This window comes from Anabrus simplex, chromosome 9 (genome assembly GCF_040414725.1).
Source record: "Anabrus simplex isolate iqAnaSimp1 chromosome 9, ASM4041472v1, whole genome shotgun sequence".
Taxonomy (NCBI): Eukaryota; Metazoa; Arthropoda; class Insecta; order Orthoptera; family Tettigoniidae; genus Anabrus; species Anabrus simplex.
Window position 1 is genome coordinate 1,768,592 of NC_090273.1, and position 21,680 is coordinate 1,790,271.

Here is a 21,680-nt window from a genome sequence, read left to right on the forward strand (position 1 = left end):
GCTACACTCGTAGTGAAGTACTACTGTGATCTCTCTTCTCTGCACACATCCTAGTGAAGTACTACTGTGATCTATCTTCTCTGCTACACTCCTAGTGAAGTACTACTGTGATCTATCTTCTCTGCTACACTCGTAGTGAAGTACTACTGTGATCTCTCTTCCCTGCACACATCCTAGTGAAGTACTACTGTGATCTATCTTCTCTGCTACACTCGTAGTGAAGTACTACTGTGATCTATCTTCTCTGCTACACTCGTAGTGAAGTACTACTGTGATCTATCTTCTCTGCTACACTCGTAGTGAAGTACTACTGTGATCTATCTTCTCTGCTACACTCGTAGTGAAGTACCACTGTGATCTACCTCCTCTGCTACACATCCTAGTGAAGTACTACTGTGATCTATCTTCTCTGGTACACTCCTAGTGAAGTACTACTGTGATCTACCTCCTCTGCTACACATCCTAGTGAAGTACTACTGTGATCTATCTTCTCTGCTACACTCGTAGTGAAGTACTACTGTGATCTATTTTCTCTGCTACACTCGTAGTGAAGTACTACTGTGATCTATTTTCTCTGCTACACACGTAGTGAAGTACTACTGTGATCTATTTTCTCTGCTACACTCGTAGTGAAGTACTACTGTGATCTATCTTCTCTGCTACACTCGTAGTGAAGTACTACTGTGATCTATCTTCTCTGCTACACTCGTAGTGAAGTACCACTGTGATCTATCTCCTCTGCTACACATCCTAGTGAAGTACTACTGTGATCTATCTTCTCTGCTACACTCGTAGTGAAGTACTACTGTGATCTATCTTCTCTGCTACACTCGTAGTGAAGTACTACTGTGATCTACCTTCTCTGCTACACTCGTAGTGAAGTACTACTGTGATCTATCTTCTCTGCTACACTCGTAGTGAAGTACTACTGTGATCTATCTTCTCTGCTACACTCGTAGTGAAGTACTACTGTGATCTATCTTCTCTGCTACACACCCTAGTGAAGTACTACTGTGATCTATCTTCTCTGCTACACACCCTAGTGAAGTACTACTGTGATCTACCTTCTCTGCTACACTCGTAGTGAAGTACTACTGTGATCTATCTTCTCTGCTACACTCGTAGTGAAGTACTACTGTGATCTATCTTCTCTGCTACACTCGTAGTGAAGTACTACTGTGATCTATCTTCTCTGCTACACACCCTAGTGAAGTACTACTGTGATCTATCTTCTCTGCTACACACCCTAGTGAAGTACTACTGTGATCTATCTTCTCTGCTACACATCCTAGTGAAGTACTACTGTGATCTATCTTCTCTGCTACACATCCTAGTGAAGTACTACTGTGATCTATCTTCTCTGCTACACACCCTAGTGAAGTACTACTGTGATCTATCTTCTCTGCTACACATCCTAGTGAAGTACCACTGTGATCTATCTTCTCTGCTACACTCGTAGTGAAGTACTACTCTGATCTATCTTCTCTGCTACACACCCTAGTGAAGTACTACTGTGATCTATCTTCTCTGCTACACTCGTAGTGAAGTACCACTGTGATCTATCTTCTCTGCTACACACCCTAGTGAAGTACTACTGTGATCTATCTTCTCTGCTACACATCCTAGTGAAGTACCACTGTGATCTATCTTCTCTGCTACACTCGTAGTGAAGTACTACTCTGATCTATCTTCTCTGCTACACACCCTTGTGAAGTGCTACTGTTATGTCTCCTTAATACTCGTCCTGGTGAAGTACTAGTACTCACCTGGGCGGATCTCCTTGTTGGGTGAGTAGTCGCGGTGCCCCGTGTAGCCGTGGATCAGCACGATGGCGGGCTTGCCAGCAGAGAATGGAGCTCCGGTGATGCTCTCCATTTTGGAGACATCCAGACGATGAGGGTTGTGCTCGTTCTCTCTACACAAACAAGATGAGGCTCCTATTAACCGGAATATGGATAAAGTTCTCCTTTGACCTGTGAGTTGCAGGGAACCCCGCACAATGATGGCCGATAGATTGTCTAGACCCAGTTAAGCGTTGTTTTACAGTTTACAGTGCCAAGAATGAGGAAAAACCCGGAATAAATTAATAGGAGTATGACTCGGATCCAGTGGCGGCTACGTGCTACAAAAACAAGCTAAATACGCTGTTTTAAATCTGCATATTGCCATGATGAACAACGCATACTTAAAACTTGGTAATACTGCTACTACTACTACTACTACTACTACTAATAATAATAATAATAATAATAATAATAATAATAATAATAATACAACTTTTCTCACAATTTATAACTCAGAACAAACAAAAACAACATTAATTTGGAAGCAGATGAATTCTTCAACTGTCTACGAGATAAATAATTCATTGGAGAAATATTGTTTTTACTAACCTAATGGCGCAACTTACATCAGTGCAAATAGAATCGTGGGAATATAGATCCCCACTAAGAACACTAATTTAATTTCACTTTATATACACTGCAGTGGATAAATAATTTGATAAATCTTCGTATAAACTTGAGCACTAACACAATGACAGAAGAAACACGCACCAGTAATATAACTGCGAGATTAAAAACCGCACAAAGCAACTGAAAGTGCTGCCAACTGATTCATTGAGACCTCCGCTATTACCAGAGTAAATGTCCGGCTCCATGGCTAAATGGTTAGCGCGCTGGCCTTTGGTCATAGGGATCCCGGGTTCGATTCCCGGCAGGGTCTGGAATTTTAACCATCATTGGGTGTACGTGTTGTCGTCATCATCATTTCATCCTCATCACGACTCGCAGGTCGCCTACGGGCGTCAAACCAAAAGATCTGCCTCTCGCGAGTCGAACATGTCCTCGGATACTTCCGGCACTAAAAGCCATACGCTATTTCATTTCACCAGAGTAAATTACATTGTAATGCGGGATAACATTTAGGGTCAGTCAAAGATTCTTTGACTCACCTACGAATTCCTTGTTTTTGACACAAAAGGAAGATGGATATTTTAATAAGCATGTGTGAGATAGATTGCCTCCACTTACGCTTTACTTTCGAACCCAGACGATGCTACTCTCTAGTGGCAGATTCGCTTACCACGTTCAACATAAGCACGGCCGACTGGATCCCTCGCTGCGCTCCGGGTAGCAGGAGACATCGAGTAATTCTACCCCCTTGCGGGAGAGGAAGTAACTATAAACGGGATCAGTGAAAGTTGATCCCGGTTTACGGTATACTCCGCCGGCTAGGGGGAGTGTTGCAAGCTTGGCCGCGCCTGCGTATTGCTTCCTTCAGGCTACAGGCAAGGGCTCACTTCACATGAGCACGAGCCTTGTTCCCCGGGAGAACGGCGCTAGGTGTTCGACAGATCTCGTCCTGATTTGCACAAAACACAAATTCATATCGTACTCAAAACAACGAAAAGGCACCAGGATAATTGTACTGTACATGAATAATATTCCTTACAGTTCCAAGCTACGTGCTGGAGCCCGGTAGCACTGCTCGGATCATGTGTATGTTGAGTATTGGCCCGAAGGTTGGTTCGATGTTCAACAGCTCCGCCATCAGCTGTCGTAGAACATGAGGAGTGCTCAGAAGTGTGACACTAAAATTTCATTGAACAAGTGAATCAACCAAGGCCTATCTGGAGCAAATTGACGTTGGTTTGTATGGAACTGGTGGAAAGTGAAGGAGCACATAAGACTGTAGGTCTCGAAGGTGCCTGTTTCACTCTATAACCATTTTGGTATGTTGCATCTAGGAAAACGGGGAATGCGAATCAGTTAGTCCTTCCTCTTCCATGACAAAGACTATGCCAGCTTGTAAAAGTGAACATAGAGTTAAGTCTGTACAGTGCTCAGAGCACAAAAGGAATAATTTCCGATCATTTATGTCTTATTCAGGTTTGCCATAACGATTGGTGGTGATGGAAGTACAACCATCCTCTAATAACACTAATCGGGGAGAAAAATGGAAGGGGTCCGACACTTCAAAGAAAGACAAGAGCCTCCATGGGTAATACTGTCAGGGTAGGTCGGATAGGATAGATGAAAGTGAAGGAATGCCACAAGTCAGCTAACGGCCAACCCACCCTCCCAAGTTGAGAGCCCCTGAGGCTACATTTAGTCGCCTCTTACGACAGGCACCCACACAGGGACGACTATAATAAGAGAATTCTGGAGTTTAGACTTTTGTTGCTTACATGGAAATAGTGTTGTCTTAACACATGGTCATCGGTCCAAATCGACAAGGAAAATTGTGAAAATCGTAAAGGAAGGATCGCTTTAGAGATCAGAGTGTCTAAATGTGAAGGCCTAGGATATAGAAAGCTCATCAAATTGCTCAACATTGTTTGTTGTGATGTGCTGCCACTCATCTCAGATAGATGGGATTACTGCTGCCTGAACCAGCTGGGCAGTTAGATCTCTCTCTCCCTCTGGTTCGTGAATGTGCTGAACACGCTGGTATTCGATCCCTACTCTGAGCCACCGATTGGAATGAGCAGTGCTTAACGGAAAATTGTCCGGCTCCATGGCTAAATGGTTAGCGTGTTGGCCTTTGGTTACAGGGGTCTCGGGTTCGATTCCCGGCAGGGTCGTGGATTTTAACCTTCATTGGTTAATTTCCCTGGCACGGGAGCTGGGTGTATGTGTTGTCTTCATCATCATTTCATTCTCATCACGATGCGCAGGTCGCCTACGGGTGTCAAATCAAAAGACCTGCACCTGGCGAGCCGAACCCGACCTGGGATCTCCCGGCACTAAAAGCCATACGGCATTTGATTTCATTTCAACGGAAAATTCACGGCCGTCTGCGGCCTGGTCATTCCAGCTCGGGAAATTTGCACTGTTAGATGGGCAGTGTAGTAAGTTCGTTTAAAAGTGGGAAAATGTGTGAGTTTTCATTCGAGTGAGCATTTCATATGATAGCTTGCTTCCTACTCACATTGCTGACTTCAGCTGGAGGGTGAGTGTCTGCCATTATGATGAAAACTCCCGAACTGGATTGTGACTGGCAGTAGGCAAGTCGGCTTGCCATCATAATGAAAACTGCCAAACTGGATTGTGACTGACCTGTCATTACACTAAAAATTCCCTAACCCAGTCTTCGCATGGTGATTTCCCCGTCGCGTTTCTGGGGTAACGTTAAGAGCTATGCAATTTGACGTGTACTCTACTTAATCTAGAATTCCGTAGTGAAGCACGGATACATGAGCTAGTGAATCTATAAATATGTTTGAATGAATAAGCTCACGCACATTCGAAGGGTTAGGGTCAAACTAATGCCTACCCCGCACTCGACGTGTATAATGACTAAATTAAATTAAATCTCGCATCTTGTGTCTTAATATAGAGACAGACTAAATTATCACACGGTTTGTTTTTCTAAGGTAGATGGTGTGAAAAAGAAATTTCGACTGCATTTGCTACCGGAAAATATTGAACATTCCTTCCATTCGAAGAAACTGAGTAAAATATCTCGTCGTGAGATGGGCAGCGGACAAGCTTCACCTCATAGGGAACAATGATCATATTAACAAGGTCACTTGACTCGAGCCAAGCAGTGTTGGTCTGTCGCTGTCGAGTTGGCGTGGAGCTTGGGAAAGAAAGAAAGATAAAGTTGGAATTCAAGAGGACAGACAAGTAAGAGACGTGTTCGATCCATTTCCAAGTTCGTTGAAAATACTTAAGAAAAAACTATGTAAACAATAGATAGGTAATCTCCGACTTCGCTTGCAGTATACATGGCAACAGAAATTTAGTGGTTTGCTCTCTTCCTGAAAGTGTTTGCTCATCACCGGAACACCGGAGCTACTGGTATCGACTTCAGAACATAAAGTTGACGTAGCGACTCTACTTACTGAGTATAGAGATAGAAGCTGATGTTACTGTTCGGACATGCTGCAGCAGGGACGGTGCATCCTTTCACGTTGGGGATGAAGTCTCGAAATGACCCTGAAACTAAACGCAATCACAAATCAGGAACACGGTAGCACAAACATGTTGTTCACTATGTAAATGACTGTTGCTGTGTGTTAAAAATGAATTTTATAAACTTCGGTACCAAACAATGAGGAATAACATTTGCTTTGCTATCAAAATATGAAATTAATACACTGCGAAGGACCAAACACTTCCCCTTATGCTCCCAATAGCCATCTGTCATAGTGTTGCACAATGGCCTGTTGTTGTCTTAAGTGGTGCTAGTGATTATTGTTTTAAGACGAACACTGATCAGAGATAGGTCTGCCCGGTCACGAGGAGCGTGCTGTTAACCAAGGGAGGAGCCTGGTGCAAGTACTCAGCTAAGGGATCCGTGGTCGCCTCTTACAAGAGGCAGTGGGAGGGAGAGAGAAGTGGCTCGACGAGGAATTACTTAGAGAAAGTTTCATTATAACAAATTTGGAAATTTTATTGAATTCCTTTCTTTTTTGGATAGAAAATCTGAATGAATAACAAACAAAGAGCTCATTAGGTACCAATAGTGGGAAGGAGACAAGTACAAGAGCAGGATTTGCTCCGATCCGTTGCACAACATAGGAGTCTGCGGTCCAAATGTCACAGTCTAGCTCCGCAGAGGCATCCGTTTCATACGGCGCACTATTCATACACAGTGGCCCAGTTGTGGGCTTCACAATAAAACTGATAACCGAAACAGATACAACACCAGTAAACAGCCACAGCATTGCCCATGCTACGTGGTCTTGGTTGCACATAACAAGCCATGAAGGACGCGAAACACCTCCACCTGCACTCCTTATAGAAATTGTTAAAACCCTAAGAGGAACAAGAGCTACGAAATTCTCAAGTTTGAATAACTCTAGTCACCCAATGCAAGGGAAACAGCACAGGACCTTCGCTCTTTGTTCCCTTACATTACATATTCCCAGTAGGGAATAGAACCAGAGTCTTCACACTTCGCGCCAAAGGTTCTACATTGAAACCACCAGTTTAAAAATAACATTAATTACATTTTAAAATACGTTAAAATCTTCCCCTCAAACTATCCGCAGGAGCTCGGTAAATTCTGCCATTACGTTGTGCCGCTGGATCTTCCTCACGCCTCCTACGTCAAGTCGCACTCCCAAGCACTGGATCAATTCAGATAATACGGCCCTTAAGTGTCCTGATTTTATAGTCCCATGAGGGAAAGCTTCCAGAACACTCTGCTGATAAGGCTGCACTTCTGTACACACCCACGATTTAAATTAGCTTGAGAACATATTTCCAAGTATCTGATAGGTAGGAACCAGCAACTTCGGCGCAACAAAACAATCCTTAGAAACAGGTTTACCAATTCCAAAATAAACATTACTCCATCAAGTAGTTACAAATCGATCGTCTAGCCATCTAACAGTAGACGACAAAATCTGTGGAAGTTTACAAGTTCAAGTCTGTTGGTGCGCAGTTTAAATAGCCGGGGAAGGTGTACAGACCACCAACCACGTCAGAGGAACAGCTTTGGAATTAGCCAATCGCTTTACAGAAATACATACGTGAACTGGGCTGAGTTCATTTCTGTTTGTTAGTTCTGAATTCTTGAAGTCTAGAATACCAGCACCGAAGTAGTCCAAGTTCGGCCTGCAGTGCCCAGCGTTGACGGTAGGAGCGGCCGTTGCTGCCGATGCTTGTATGGGGACACTCGGTCCCTTTAGGTACCCTGCGATACCATCCTCCCAACACAGTGAGGGCCTGAAGCCGAGGTAATAACCCGAGACCAAATCGTAGGGTCCCGCCCAAAGATAGAGTGAGAGGTTGAGTCCTACCTCCCAGCATCTTCGCACGCTGAGAGACACATAGGAGATAGTTTTCTGGAGTCTTAGTCGGAACGAGGTGGGCCCATACCCCGCGGCGGCATCTCTCCTAGGTTTATTTCACATGGGCTCTGATGTAATGTTGCGCACTGTAACATGGCAATTTTGTGGTGAAAGTAACTGTTGTACAAAGATGCTATATTGTGCCGTTTCCATGTGGAACATGCGCCATAGCGCGAGTAAAAATAGCAAGCACGAGGTCCTGAAACATGGCGATTATCAACTACATACGTTGAATACGCGAAGAAGTGATCGTGAAGAGAGAGACTTTGCTTTCATCTTTAAGCGGAAAGACGTGTAAATACATGTAAATAATATTAAAATTAAGTTAGATGTAAAATGTATGAAATAAGACGAAACCAAAGATCGTACATACAAGAGCAATATCAAACATCGATAGTTGTTAATAAGGACGGTGGCGACACCTAGGTATCGATAGATGTAAGTAGGTACTTAAGATAAACTTCCACATCTAGTGCGTAATTCTGTTATTCCGTGTCTTGTTTTAAAACGAAAAGGCGGAATACAAAGCCTGGTCATTGTTCATTGTAAATTGAATGTGAAAAGAAGTTATTAGGTGATATGTACGCAGTAAATGAGTGCAAATAGTGTGAAATAACAACGAAATACTTAGAGTCGTACAAGGCAAAGCCATTACAAGGAAACCAACGCGATACAAAATAGAAATTGTCGGTATCTCGCAAATATCTACATATGATTGGAAGTATATGCATTGTTGGTTCAGTAGTGATTGTGTGTGTATTGAATAATCTAATGTTAGCCTTTTTCAGGTGTGATATGCACGAAAGTAAAATAACAATGTCAGAAAGATATCCAGGAAATCCAAGTACACAAGAGAGCATGGAGAGTTAAACGGATACAAGCAGGTCCAGATGAGATGATGGCGTGGTTACGAGGAAGGATAACCTAGGCCATGTGCTTTCCGATACCCTGGCCATCCAAGTCAGTAGTTTCACATTCTTCTTAATAATAATAATCCTTTTTTGCATTTTATTTTATGCAGCATTTATTTGCATTCTATTTTATTTACTAGTATCCTCAATGTAGATAGTAGTGTATATACAGTACATGTCCTGAAGTAGTTCGTCAAGACGTAATAATAATTCTACAATGAGCGACGTGATATTATGTTATTTGGCCTGTAGTAATTCATATACGCGTTTGGTGACACGGTATTCGAAATTCTATGGTATCATGTGAGCGAACGATTAGTTATGTCAGTAGGCGACTTCGGCATTGTTTATATTATGTTGTGGTATCGTGATTACTGACAAGGATCATATAAGAGAAATAGATCCGTCACTCCTATATAATAAAGTTCACCGACAAAACAGGTCATGGAAGCTATAGTGGCCCCTGTTTCTCCGCCAACATAAGGAAATAAATACCACGATAATACCTCGTAATAAACTTGATAATAACAGTTGTTACTTTGTTAAAATTTTACTTGTGATAGAGATAATGATTGCATTTCGGTACGAAAGTTGTATCTAAAGCTTCTCTCGTGTCTTTTACTTGAAAAGTAAATTGCTATTACCGTTTTTGTATGTTGGCAATCCTTTTATAACGCTAGCTTGTATCATTGTTCCACCGTTCACATTTTAATGTAAATTTGCATCTATTAAATAATAAATGCAACATTGATTACTGAAAATGTTAATGCAATTCATATAAAAACCCAAAACTCCCATACTTGCCTAAATCACGATCTAACATAACCTCATTCTTTCGCTCGTTCGTTCGTTGACCCTTCCCACGACTTTTATGTATGGGAATGGAAAATAGGAGAAGGAAAGGAAGAAGTAAAACACAGCATAATTCACACAGTTTATATTTTGAAATTATTTATTCCAAACAACAGGTACGAAGCACACGTTTACTCGCAACAGCTAGGTAGTTCAATGTGAAGTAAGTTCATGATAATACTATTTCTTCACACTAAGAACACGTATAATTATAATTTCACTCCATACTCTCAAAAAACTGGATCAAAAATCTCGTTCAATCCGAAAGAATCTCAACAAATTTTCGTCTAACAAGCACTATTACTTACCGTACGACCAAGTTCCCTTCGCGCGCAACGGTAACAGTGTTGTGTTTTGAATTTGCTGTACCACGCAACTGAGTGCGTAATGCCAACCACTGCCTTATAAATTAACCAACTAAAAGGGAATTTTAGTTTTTACTAGTTGGCTGAGATTGAGGGGCCCATCTCGGAACTGCTTGGGGCGCTCCATATGAAGTGTCACACCCCTGATTACTGAAAGGCACGAGCTTATGTATGCATATGTAACATGCGTTAGCATAGAATCTGAGCATCTTTATTGTGAAGTTAACACAGGTAACGCAGGTTAATGGATACGTGATTTAATATAAGTACGGAGACAGCGAACGTTGTAAATTCAAGGGTACGTTGTTCTTCGAATGATAATTGCATCAGGTTCACTATAATTACGAGAATGGTCATGAAGCAACGGCATATCGAGGTATCAATGAAGATGTTCTGCAGGTAAGTGATACAGATATAACGAAGTTACGAGTGTTGATGCTAATGTGAATCGACGTGAAATAAATATAATAATAATAATAGTAATAATAATGATGTGAGTGCCAAGTGTATTAAGTGCCTGCGATGGTGATAGTTATTGTGTTGATAAATAGTATAGTGTAGGGTGATATCTTGATATGCTATTGATGCGTGGGCGAGCTCACGTGAGGTTAAATGATTCAAATAGTGAAAGGTGCTGCGCCATGAGAATTATACAATAACGTGAGATAAGATAGTGAAAATTCATCCTAAATTCGTTGCGCAGAACTTGCTATTTAACTGTGTTATGTTACTGTGAATTTAGATCATGTAAATGGAGTTGTGATGTTCATGTACAAGTTAATGCTGAGATTGTAATACCCATGTGTAAGTGAATGTTAAGGTTGTAATATTCATACATGAGTGAATGCTAAGATTGTAATGTTCATATGTAAGTGTAGGCTAAGATGGTGATGTTGATGATTATTAATTGCGATGCGATGTCGGCCACGGTTGTTCAATCGATTACCACGACACTTCGGATGCCATATTCGGAATTTACGTTCGGTTATTAGGATTTTCAGTTGTTATGATAGCGATACGCTTGCGGCGTGTAGAAAGCATGTCACGCAAATAACTGCGAGGACACACGCCATGACATTGGTTAGGTTAGGTGTTTTACTTTATGGACATAGTAGTTAAGTTTAAGTAGTAGAGATATCATGTGATGCTTTGTTGACATTTGAATGTACATATTTATTGTTCTTACATGTGTTGTTTCTTATTATTCATTTCATGCAGTAGTATTGAGTTAATACGATCCTCGAAGGTATGTGCGAGGATGGGCATATAGCTATGTTTGCGTCAAGACGAGCTTCGTCAGGATGTCATCAGTTAGTTAGGATAGTGATGATTATTGATTTTATTTAGGATATGTATCACATAAAAAGGCATTATTATTAGCTGGACTTATTGACGCATGTAAAATTAAACTTATCCTAATGTAAACATTGCATGCAAATAACCAAGGGTACCCAAAACAATGAAAGTAACAAAGAGTATGATCAGATAGGTGATATATGCAAATAGAACAGGTTAAGAACGACATCTCGAAAATAATTATTAATTTCAAGGTTCAGGTATATTAATGAATAAATGTAAACATGTGTTCGTAATTTCGAATAGTCCTTGGAAAATGAAGATTAATTAACTCAAGATCACTGCATTATGTTGAAATAGGTCTAAATTAATTGAATTACGTCAGCCGTCTTAGTGTCATTATCAATGATTTCAAGTATCTAAAATTAAGATCACGCTTTGGTTTCGTCTTAGTTAGGTAGGATCACTTAAATCAATAAACAGAATTCAATCCAGAATATCTCCATCCTTTCATTATAAAATAGATGTAAACAACCTTACCTGTAAACTGAATTCAAACCTCAACGTCATATTGAAATATGAGTAACAAAGTTACGGTCGTTACATGCATGGTACAAATTATAAAAATAGATCATGCAAACTGAACAGCGGCGGACTGAAAACCTCAATGCAGAGACTCAGAAACTATGTCACCCGATAGTATTCCAAATCCGATTTTCCACCACAAATGCGACACGTACACATGTAAACACATTAGCTAGCTGCGACTCTCTGAAATCGCCCCACAACAAGAACCGAGTGCAGAGAGCTCCCAGTGCTAATCGACGGGGCCAAGACCCGTAAGGAAGCATCGTGTCACTTAACAGTGGGGCTCGACGCGACTGCATGAGTAGTATAATAAGCGGGTTCTGCCGCCGCCTCCGCCTCCGGGCTCCCAGGGGCCCCTCCGCCTCCGCCTCACGGGAGGCCCTCCCAGAGGCCTCCTCCGCCTCCGCCTCCCGAGGGGCCTTCCCAGAGGCCTCCTCCGCCTCCCGCGGGAAATTTGAATTTGTAAACAAAGCCACGTGCTTTTTGACAGCTGTCATCGACAACAACGCATCGCTAACCTCACTGCTGCCATCTTGACGGGCCTAAACCTCAGTGGTACCAACTTAACCTAACTAGCGCGAGATTTGAATAGGTAAACAAAGCCACGTGCATTTTTGACAACCACGTGTTTTTGACAGCTATCATCGACAACAACGCATCGCTAACTTCAGTGTTACCATCTTGACGGACCTAAACCTTAGTGGTACCAACTTAACCTAACTAGCGCTAGATTTGAATCGGTAAACAAATCCACGTGCTTTTTGACAGGTGACATCCGCCATCTTTAATCCATAGAGCATAGTGCTGCCCTCTTTAGCTACTTACATTTGAAATGTGGTGGCGGATAATTTGAAAAATGCTTTTTGATAGCAGCCATCTTTAATCGACAGAGCACCGTGCTGCACTCTGGTGACAGACAATTCCACGTGACAGCAGCCATCTTTAATCAAGAGAGCACAGGGCTGCACTCTATATGGTGGCGGCAAATTCTACATTCTCTTGTTTGGAAACAAACCTATGCGCTTTTTTGGACAGCTATCATCCGCCATCTTTAATCCAGAGAGTATCGTGCTGCAGCTACCATCCGTCATCTTTAATCTAGAGAGCACCGAGCTGCACTCTCTTGTTGAAATGTGGTGGCGGCAAATTCCACGTGCTCTTGTTTGGAAACAAATTCTACGTGCTCTTCAGCTGTCATCTACCATCCTTAATCAAGAGAGCACCGTGCTGCCCTCTTTGTGGTGGCGGATAATTTGAAAAATTCTTTTTGACAAGCAGCCATCTTTAATCCAGAGAGAACAGTGCTGCCCTCTTTAGCTACTTACCTTTGAGGCGGTTAATTTGAAAAATTCTATTTGACAAGCTGCCATCTTTAATAAAAAGAGCATCGTGCTGCTATCTTGCGTATAATTTTTACGTCACAGCTGTCATCCACCATCTTGCATTGCTAACCTTAGTGCTGCCCTCTTTAGCTACTTACCTTTAAAAAAAATCTATTTGACAAGCTGTCACCCGCCATCTTGCATCGCAAACCTCAGTGCTGCACTCTTTAGTTGAAATGTGGTAGCGGATAATTTGAAAAAAATCTTTTTTGACAAGCAGCCATCTTTGAGCACCGTGCTGCTATCTTTATCGTAGTAGCGAGCAATTTAATATCTAGATGCTTTTCTAACAGCTGTCATCCATCATCTTGCATCGCAAACCTCAGTGCTGCATTCTTTAGTTGAAATGTGGTGGCGGATAATTTGAAAAAATCTTTTTGACAAGCAGCCATCTTTAATCCAGAGAGAACAGTGCTGCCATCTTTAGCTACTGCCATCTCACATCGCTTACCTCGGTGCTGCACTCTTTAGTTGAAATATGGTGGCGGTAAATTCGAACAAGTTTAATCATACATCGGGGGAGCTAGAGTAAGCACGTGCTGCAGTGATGACGTCATCATGCATGTTTAGACTTGTCCGTTTTCTTAAGAGTAAGTCGGTGTAAAGGAATGTGGTGGCGGTAAATTCGAACAAGTTTAAACATGCATCGGGAAAGCTAGAGTAAGCACGTGCTGCAGTGATGACGTCATTGTGCATGTTTAGACCTGATCGTTTTTCTTAAGAGTAAGTCTGTAAAGCAATGCAATAAGTACAACATTTTTGAATGCGATCAAATATTTATTTACAAATGTACTACAACAGTGTTCGTTTTTGCTGCTAACAAGTTTGGTATGCTTCTTAACAACGTATGCTTCTGAAATGCCTCCTGCAACATTCAAATTAAACAAAACATTTAGAAATATATTATACTAAGTATGTTATGCTTTACAGAGAAGATCATATACTTCTTACCTTGTTGTTATTCCTTTTCGGAATCATCATCATGAGGTACTAGAGAAAGTTCATTCATACACTGTGTACAGTGTTCAATCCTCGGATTTGGTCCATCCCAATCATCATCACCATTTTCACCTCGATGCTTGTAATGTCGTTCACAAGTTCTGCATAAAGCTACTTCGATCGACATCTTACTGTGTAGAGGAAGGATATCCCAAAAATTATGTACGTAAGAGGCAGCGTACGTAGATAAAAATCCTGGTGGTAAGTATTGAATAAGATGTTTCGGCATCGACGATCTATGTTTATAGAACATCTTAATAGCCTCACTCACTCGTGTAAGATAAATAAGATGTTGCGTATGAGCATGCAAACAGCATGCACATTTGCAGTTGTGTTCCATAGTGTAAGATGTCGAAGCACACACTAATGAAAATGATAAAAATCTATTCTTATTTATAGTCTCGTAACAATATTCGTTAGCGGATGGTAAGTAACATCACTCATATGAATAATAAGACAATAGGCTGCTGTGTTAGCAGGAATGTTTTCAGATGTTTCAAATTCTAAACGAATATCAGCTGGAGATTCTTTTATAGATTCTTCATGATAAGAGCAGTCTATAACTACAATCGGTGCTTTATTTTTAAATTCTTGAGGTGTGAATAGCGGACGATCTTTTTTTCTGATAATACGATGATTGAAATTTACAAAACATGTCATAGAGCATCCCAAACTTATTTTTCTCAAAGTTCATGTGTATGTTTTCGTAGGGATACGTAATTCCGTTGAGATATAGTCTAACGTGTCTTAATATACAGTGATCAAACTGTGAGCTATCTTTTTCGTGATTGAATTTACGATTAGTTTGAAATCCAAAAAAATGTACAAGGGCTTCTCAGTAAAACGTGATGTTTTAACAGCCTATTCTTGTTTGTAGGTGGTAACACAGGATATTCATGCAGCTCCCAACTTCTAAAACGTATAGGTAATGGTGTATCATTTTCTACAATCTTGAGCAATCGAAGTTTTTCACGATCAGATAAGGTTACATGTGGAATCCGCCACAGTATACGATGCAGTGTTATTTTCGATTCTACTGGTGTTTCTACTGCTTTAAGAGAATTGTAATCACTTCGATCACGGATTAGAATAAGCTCTTGTTTTGCGTTGATTATAATACGTGTAAAGTCTTCTGCGAATCCAAAAATATGTTTCAGTGATAACATACCCGTAAAAGTTCCATCCTCATTAATCATCCAGTTGTTAGTAGCTTTTGGACACCATCCAGCCATCCGCAAAAGATTACTTTCTTCATCACAGAAAGAAGGGTAGAGTTTCATTGCACTTGTAATACCAACATTCTTCGTTCGATCTATTTCAACATTATTTACTTCATATCGCGCTTCAGAAAAGAGAAAAGCTAGAGCATGGTTGTTTAGATGTGAAGTGCTTGGTCCACTTCCATCCGACTTTTCTGGTCGTCCTTCAATATAGAGCTAGCTTTCGTGTGGTAAGGTGTATACATCTTGCAGATTAATAATAAAATGAATTTCATCATTGTTATTTAATCCAAACGTAAAAGGTTGATAGGAATGAAGCTCACTTCGTACTACACTTTCACGACTTTCTACTGTATTCGTAATGTCTAGCATTTCTTCCATTCTGTTGTAGTAGTGTATATCCTAAATCTTGGAGTATCTGCCTATGGGTATCTGTTAACTCGATGAGTCTCTGCACACATGTAGTATGTCTTCGGAATGTACACCGTGTTTTATAGATGGTTTTCATACTGGTATAAGATGTAGTTTGTAAGCTACGTACGCGTGCTGATCTAAATGAATAAGCTGATTATGTTTATTTACAAGTCTAAGAGTAATGTTGCTAACGTGTTTTACAGACACAGGATGATAAAGAACTACTGTTGGTTTCTCACAAATAGTATATCCACGTTCCTCTGTAACAATAAAGAGCAGGACGTGCGAAGGTTGTAGATCACTATTCAAGTCTGTAATAATATTACAAGTAATGTTCACATTATAATCATCGAAGAGTTTTATAGGTTGATCAGACTCGTAACGTACGTTCGGTAGGAGCTCCCTCGATGAAAATCCAAGCAGTGGTCCAATCGAATCAGGTTGTGATTTGAAGTCAATCTTAAATGATGATTCAATAACACATTTATGCGTAATGTTGCTTATAGTGATTGAGAACTTGTAATTATGATTACTAAAACTATCTTCCCCAAACTGATCAATTAACGTACTTTCAATATAGTCGTGAATATCGTCTACTGTATAACTACCTGAGGGTAGTGTTAGCACATACTCATCGTAATAGAACTTGTTTACACCATCACGCACATTATAGATTTTATTGTAGCTTTCAAACGAGACTAGTCCAAGACTATGCGGCTGATAACCAAGTTCGATTGGTGGATTAAAATAGACGGTTGTTTCAGGTCCTTCTCCACGTACAGCAAACGTTCTTTCACTGTTCGTCATCACGTAGACACTAATGCACTTTCTCTACTGTCTGGGTTTGATATAAGAACATAATACATAATCGTCCGCACATGCGTGTACTAAAGTTTTGCACACGGTTTTTATTGTAAACAATGTCTGCACTGCTTCCGAAATAACGTATGAGCTCAAAAGGAGGAGGTAAGTCTCCATAGCTATCAAAATACCATACTTTAGATTTACGTTTTACATAAGCAACGTAATGAGTTCCAGGTCCACGACTGTCGTCCAAGTTAATTACGGCACTTTCACGTTCACATGGGCGCGCTGGTAGTTGATCGCGCATATACACTCCTCGAAAATAATAAATTCCTAGTTGTTTAGCAAACGTAAAAACTTCATCATGCGTTAGAGCTCGATATGGCAGTGCATTCAGTGGACTTTTTTTGGAGAAATGTAGATACCAAGCCCTTTCTTGTATGGTGCTAGCTTCATGTTTACACCTTTGCCTCGTAACGCAATTGCCTCCGTCGTCTTGTTATGACGTTCACTCTCTTTCAACTGTTGTTTCGCTTCTTCTACAGCTTTGACAGTTCTCGCTACAGCACTAGCACCACCTAGCAATGACCCTAAAGCTGCTAAGCCAGCAAACGGCGCAGGAAGAAATCCTCCTCGTTTTGGCACAGGAATAATTCGAGCACGTTTACTAAATATTGCTCTGCACTTTGGAGAAATTCTCGCTCTTGCTGCGCGTAACGCTTTAGTAATAGCTACACGAGGATTGTATTCCCCTCGAATAGCTTTTTGCGCAGCCTTTATAACATCTTTCCATCCAACAGTTTTTACTTTCTTCTTCTTCTTCATGTCGTTTGGATATCGTTGTTTCACCATGCTGTACACGACTTTACTAGTCAAGAGCAAATCATAAACTAACCGTTGCCTCTTGTTTCGTTTAATATATATATTACTATTACGTACTTTATGATTCAGTTATCATGAAGATTATAAAGCAGCAAGACACACTACCTGTTACAGACATTGTACCACATCTCTTACCTAGTTCTAGTACAACTACAAGAAAACGTCATGGAACGTTGTTTCCTTTTACTGTTCGATGTATTATATCAGGTCCGTCGGGATGCGGTAAAACAAATCTTTTACTTACACTTATTACTTCTGTAAATGGTGTACGCTTCGAGAATATTTACGTTTTCGCAAAGTCACTCTATCAGCCGCTATATACTATTCTACAAACTGTAATGCACGATCTAGTTAAAGATGGAATAAGATATTTTAAATTTAATTCGCATGAGCAAGTACCATCACCAGACGATGTGCTTCCTAATTCTCTTATGATCTTTGATGATGTCGCAACAGAACAGCAAAACGTTATTCGTGCATTCTTTAGTATGGGTCGGCATAAATACGTTGATTGCATCTATTTGTGCCAAACCTATTCTCGTGTGCCTAAGCAGTTGATACGCGAAAACGCAAATGTTATTGTGCTTTTTCGGCAAGATGTGCGCAACATGCGGCATGTGTATAACGATCATGTTAACACTGATATGACATTCGATGACTTTAAACGTATGTGTGCTAAATGTTGGTCATTACACCGTTACAGCTTTTTAGTTATTGATAAAGAAAGTGATGTACAGCATGGACGATATCGCATGGGTTTCGATCATTTTATATGAATTAACACAGAATTACAGTAACTACTTGATTAAAAACCATCATCATGTTAACATCTAGCAAGGAGATCCCAAAACATATCATCCAAGCTCGAAACAATACTCGACGGAAATTTAAAGAGCTTAAACGTATTCAAGCAGACACGGATTTATTTTTAAAAACACAATTAAGTACACCACTCAAAGACATTTTTAATTCTACTTCATTACCGCAGTCTACTTCAAGTTTTGCTTCAATGCAAACATCATATCATAAAGAGAAGCATGAAGAAGAAAAGCATGAAGAAGATAAGGAAGAGAAGAAGCAGGATGTAGATCAAGAAGAGGAAGAGGAAGAAGAAGAAGAAGAAGAAGAACTTAATGATACATCACCATCTAAGCGTGTTGAGTTTTTAACTACAGATGTTATTGCTGAAACACCTACTACATCGACGCAAAATCTACCATCTTTGTCTGAGGTTATGATTACACCAGAGTATCGCAATCAGTTTAGAACTTTTATTCAAGATACCTATGGATCTCTCTTTGCACCTTATATAGAAAAACTTTTTACAGGACAAACTGACACTGCCTACGGTATTCGCTACGAAGATGACTGTTTCTGGATAGGAAATTCAAATGTTAAGATTAATAACAACAAACTCATTGTAAAAGGTGCTACCTATAAACCTATGAAAGGACTCTTAGAACTTCTTTTCTCACGAATACCTGACAAGGATATAATTTTACAAGATGATCTTAAAAAAAAGCAATACTTTTTGCTACTGACGCAACACGACGTAATTACAAGAGGACAGAAGCTGTAAATGCGAATAAGAGTTACAAGTATCGTGAGTTTATTTCTAAGCTGTTTCCGACTGCACGTAGTCTTGATGTTATCTACAAGCCTTTGTTGCCGTATGTGGATGTAAGATACTGGAATGACCCAAATTTACTCGTTGAACGATTACAACTTTTAAGAGCATCGCAAGAGGCCGGTCACACTGGTCACGGATCAGAAATTCTAGAAATAGAAAGTGAACTACGTTATGCCGGTATTATTTTGTAATGGCTCGTCAAGAGAAGATCTCACCTGTAAAGGTAAACATCGCACATGAGTTACATAAACCAGCACGTCGCACCTACTGTCGCAGACGCGTTATTACACGAGGAAAAGATGATCTCTGGCAAGCAGACTTAGTAGAAATGATTCCATATGCCTCTAGTAATAAGGGTTATAAGTATCTACTTACTGTTATCGATGTGTACTCGAAGTTTGCTTTTGCACAACCCGTGCGTTCTAAAACAGCAGCTCAAGTTAAAGAAGCATTTAAACATATTGTTGAAGAATCGAAACGCTCCCCAAGGCTTCTTCAAACTGATCAAGGTAAAGAGTTTTACAACAAGGATTTTTCTTCTTACCTCAAGTTACTTGACATTCAACACTACTCTACGTTCAGCAATCTCAAGGCAAGTGTTGTAGAACGCTTTAATCGTACACTCAAAACAATGATGTGGCGAGAATTTACAGCGCAAGGTTCATATCGTTGGATTGATCTGCTACCTAGACTTTTATCTACCTACAACGATACATCTCATCGCACTATCGGAACAAAGCCACGTCTTGTTACAAAGAATACACCTCATATAAATGCTATTCATCTTGTAATTAAAACAGCTGATCCACGTCGCCATCGCTTTAAAGAAGGTGATTTTGTTCGCATCAGCAAACACAAGTCTATCTTTGCAAAAGGATACACACCTAACTGGAGCACTGACATTTTTCAAATCAGAAGTGTTAAGTTTACTAATCCAGTTACGTATTTACTTCGCGATCTCAGAGGACAGCCTATTGAAGGAGGATTCTACATCGAAGAACTGCAGAAAACAAAATATCCTGATCACTATTTAGTTGAACGTGTTATTCGACGTCGTGGCAATAAACTGTATGTTAAATGGCTTGGTTTTAATAACAGCTTTAATTCATGGATTAATAAAAAGGATGTACTTTAAACCTTATGTGTGTTTTCTTTTAATCCTCTACCTCTCCTTTCTTCTAAGTCACTAGGACATGCTGCAGGATTAAACAACACCTGTAATATGATTTGACAATTCATATTTATTTTAGACTATATATACATTTTTATCCTTTGTTTATTTTACGGTCTTACTCACTCAGTTTTCGTTTTATTACACCAACAACGACAAGTGCTGCTATATTCTTCTGAGCAGCTAAAGCACTAGGTAATAACACACACACGCGCACGCAGCATAACTGTACGAAGCAGATTTTAACAGCTACACGACATACTCTATGCAGGCAGCATGTAACTACAAGTCAGGCGAACGTGTTCTAGGGCCGCAGGGGAGATGAAGCACGAAGAAAAGAAGATCAATCACTCTATTGATGAGTCCACGCCCAACATGCTTCCTCATCTTTTTCCCAGCACGTTTCTTCACCTTTTCCTTGTTTACTCTCTCCACAGCCATGATAAGTGTTTATAAGCGAAGACAACTCGTTAGATTTAGGTCCGTGATACAGTTTAATTAGTTGACATGTACGGCACTGTCTCACAGAAGGTCTTCTAGCTAAACTCACGTGTTCATGATGTAAACTACACGTTTGAAGCTCTGACAAAACAGGATCTTGAGTCCACTCACGAGGCACCTTATCCCAAATCTTCTTTAGAGCATTCGCAGCTACATTAACCAAAAATGCCTTTGGTAATGCATTTAACTCTTCTTCAGTAAAAGTGTTTAGTTTCTTTTTGCATGCATAAAACTTTACGATCGCCTTTTCAACTGCGTTACACTTAGTATCTGTTAGAAATGACATGATGTCTTTACTCTACAAATGTTTCTTTTACACTAAGGTTATTTCGACACTGCAGTTTACATATGTTGTTCACCTCCCAGCATGCACTGCAACACAACCAATCAAAGAGCATGCATACATGTTGTAAAGACTGTTTACTTGTTTCTCTACTATGCTCTTTCGGAAGAGGTTTAAATGATGTGCACCCCAATTCATGCATATCGATAATTTCACACGATGATGGTAGAAAATCACGCAACCATTCTTTCTTTTCACAACCCTTTAAAAGAACAAGATCTGCTCTTGACAAATGTGCATTCATCATTAAAGGTAGAAAACGATAAGGTATTCCTTTTTCTTCCAACTTCAAACCTAAATTGTTTTCAATCCACTGAGTCTGCTTTTTATCTTCATCTGTTTGCAAACAGTAAGGGAACGGTGGCCTAAATACTAAACTAACAAGTTTTGGTGCCCACAACACACTGCAATCTAACACAGCCACCTCTTTAAACACAAATTTGTTTCCGTTTACTTTAAAGCCTTGCACATCAACTATTAATGTTTTCGTCATGTTTGCACTCCACTCTCTATCACTG

At 40.2% G+C, this 21,680-nt stretch overlaps 1 protein-coding gene across 1 annotated transcript in view; it reads right to left on the reverse strand.

Moving 5' to 3' along the window:
- The window catches only part of LOC136880974 (phospholipase A1), an 89,151-nt gene that overhangs the window by 23,217 nt on the left and 44,254 nt on the right, over positions 1–21,680 (reverse strand). Inside the window, exons 2-3 of the mRNA XM_067153541.2 lie at positions 5,849–5,948; positions 1,767–1,915 (exon numbers count right to left, since the gene is read on the reverse strand). Coding sequence (XP_067009642.2) covers positions 1,767–1,915; positions 5,849–5,948 — 249 coding nt within the window. The remainder of the gene's footprint in view (positions 1–1,766; positions 1,916–5,848; positions 5,949–21,680) is intronic.